We start from the raw sequence: 1,303 nt of genomic DNA, 5'->3' as shown, positions 1-1,303 counted from the left end.
GGGGGGGGTTAACAAGTTCAGTCATTGTGCTTTCCACTTGGTTTATCTTTGTCACTTTTGCCCCGCCCCCAGGGTGTTCTGACCGACTGGGGCAACGCTCAAGGCGGACGCCGCACTCTTAGCTGCGACGGGGACGGGATTTGTCTGCGTGGTCGGGGCAGGAAGCGGCGGTACGGAAGAAACGGCGGGCGTGCTAGCGGCGGAGGTCGCAGGCGCCGCCACCTCTCCTTCCGCCGCCTCGTCCTCATCCTCCTCCTCGTCATCATCGTCGTCTATTGCAGGAGGAGAGGTGTCAGAGAGAGGGAAAGACGTGACGCGGCGTTGACGTCCACGTTACCTTGGAGGAAGTCGATGCTGCCCAACGCTTTGCGCTCTCGCCGGAAATCGGCGGTGAAGTGATCCATGTTCTCGTAGCCTCGCTCCACTTTGTCCAGGTGCGATATGCTACACGCTTCCGCTAGCCTAAGTGCGAAAAGAGGCTACGTGTTGCTTCAATTTCGCTTCTTCTATCAACCTCGTCATACTCACTGTTTCAGGAGGGGTTTTGTGTTCTAGGAGAGAGAAAGAAAAGGGAGTCAGCGACCGGGAGAAACGGATCGCGGCCATCGTTTACGAAGTCCGACCTGCAGGAAGACGGCCATCTCCTGCTCCTCCATGATCTCCAGCCCTTTCTCCACAATCTTGCAGCTCTCCTCCAGATGGTCTCCGTACTTCCTGGTCAGGTTCCTGATGTAGCTGACCTTCTCCTCCTGCTCGGCCGTCACCTTGAGACTCATGTCGCGCTTTTTGTCCTCCAGGATGGTGTACAGCTGGTCGAATTTCTCGCACACGAGATTCTTCTGACGCCGGCTGTTCTCCTTTTCACCGGCGGGAAAGAGCGACGCGCGAAATCATTCGAGGAAACGATCGAGTCAGTGTTCATTGTGAGGCAATGCGCTCGAGAGTCGGAGTGACTCGGCTCACTTCGCATGGCGAGGCTGGGATAAGATTCGCAGCCACTTTCAAGTGATGGACAAGCTGCATTGTCCATTTGGTGTAGACCAGCTCATCACTGCGGCTTTTTACACCGCAGCGGCAACGTTCATAACGCATGAAGGCCTTGCGCGATCATCGCCGGGCCCGCAGGCGGAATAACGCGTAGTAAGAACGCGTCGGTGCGACACAGCGTATAAAAAGGCAAACCACAGTGTGAATATTCGCCTCTCGGGCAGATAAAAGCTGAGAGCGGATAGAAAAGCTTTTTTTTCCGCCCCTCCCCTTTCCGAATAAAATACGACATCACAGAATAATTTTAGAAAAAAAA

General features: G+C 55.0%; 1 protein-coding gene across 1 annotated transcript; it reads right to left on the bottom strand.

The window, feature by feature from the left end:
- Window positions 1-6: 6 nt before the first annotated feature.
- Window positions 7-890, bottom strand: LOC109509535 (tripartite motif-containing protein 55-like; the record flags this gene model as incomplete). The annotated part of the gene is made up of 4 exons (XM_019859368.1): window positions 7-272; window positions 338-462; window positions 529-551; window positions 624-890. Coding segments are annotated over 4 exons (636 nt in total), but the record flags the coding sequence as incomplete, so codon positions are not given.
- Between the last annotated feature and the right edge of the window lie 413 nt (window positions 891-1,303).

Source organism: Hippocampus comes, unplaced genomic scaffold (genome assembly GCF_001891065.2).
Source record: "Hippocampus comes isolate QL1 unplaced genomic scaffold, H_comes_QL1_v1.1 C16939818, whole genome shotgun sequence".
Lineage (NCBI taxonomy): Eukaryota > Metazoa > Chordata > Actinopteri > Syngnathiformes > Syngnathidae > Hippocampus > Hippocampus comes.
Note: the sequence above shows the minus strand (reverse complement) of the source record. Positions and strands in the feature narration are given on the sequence as shown.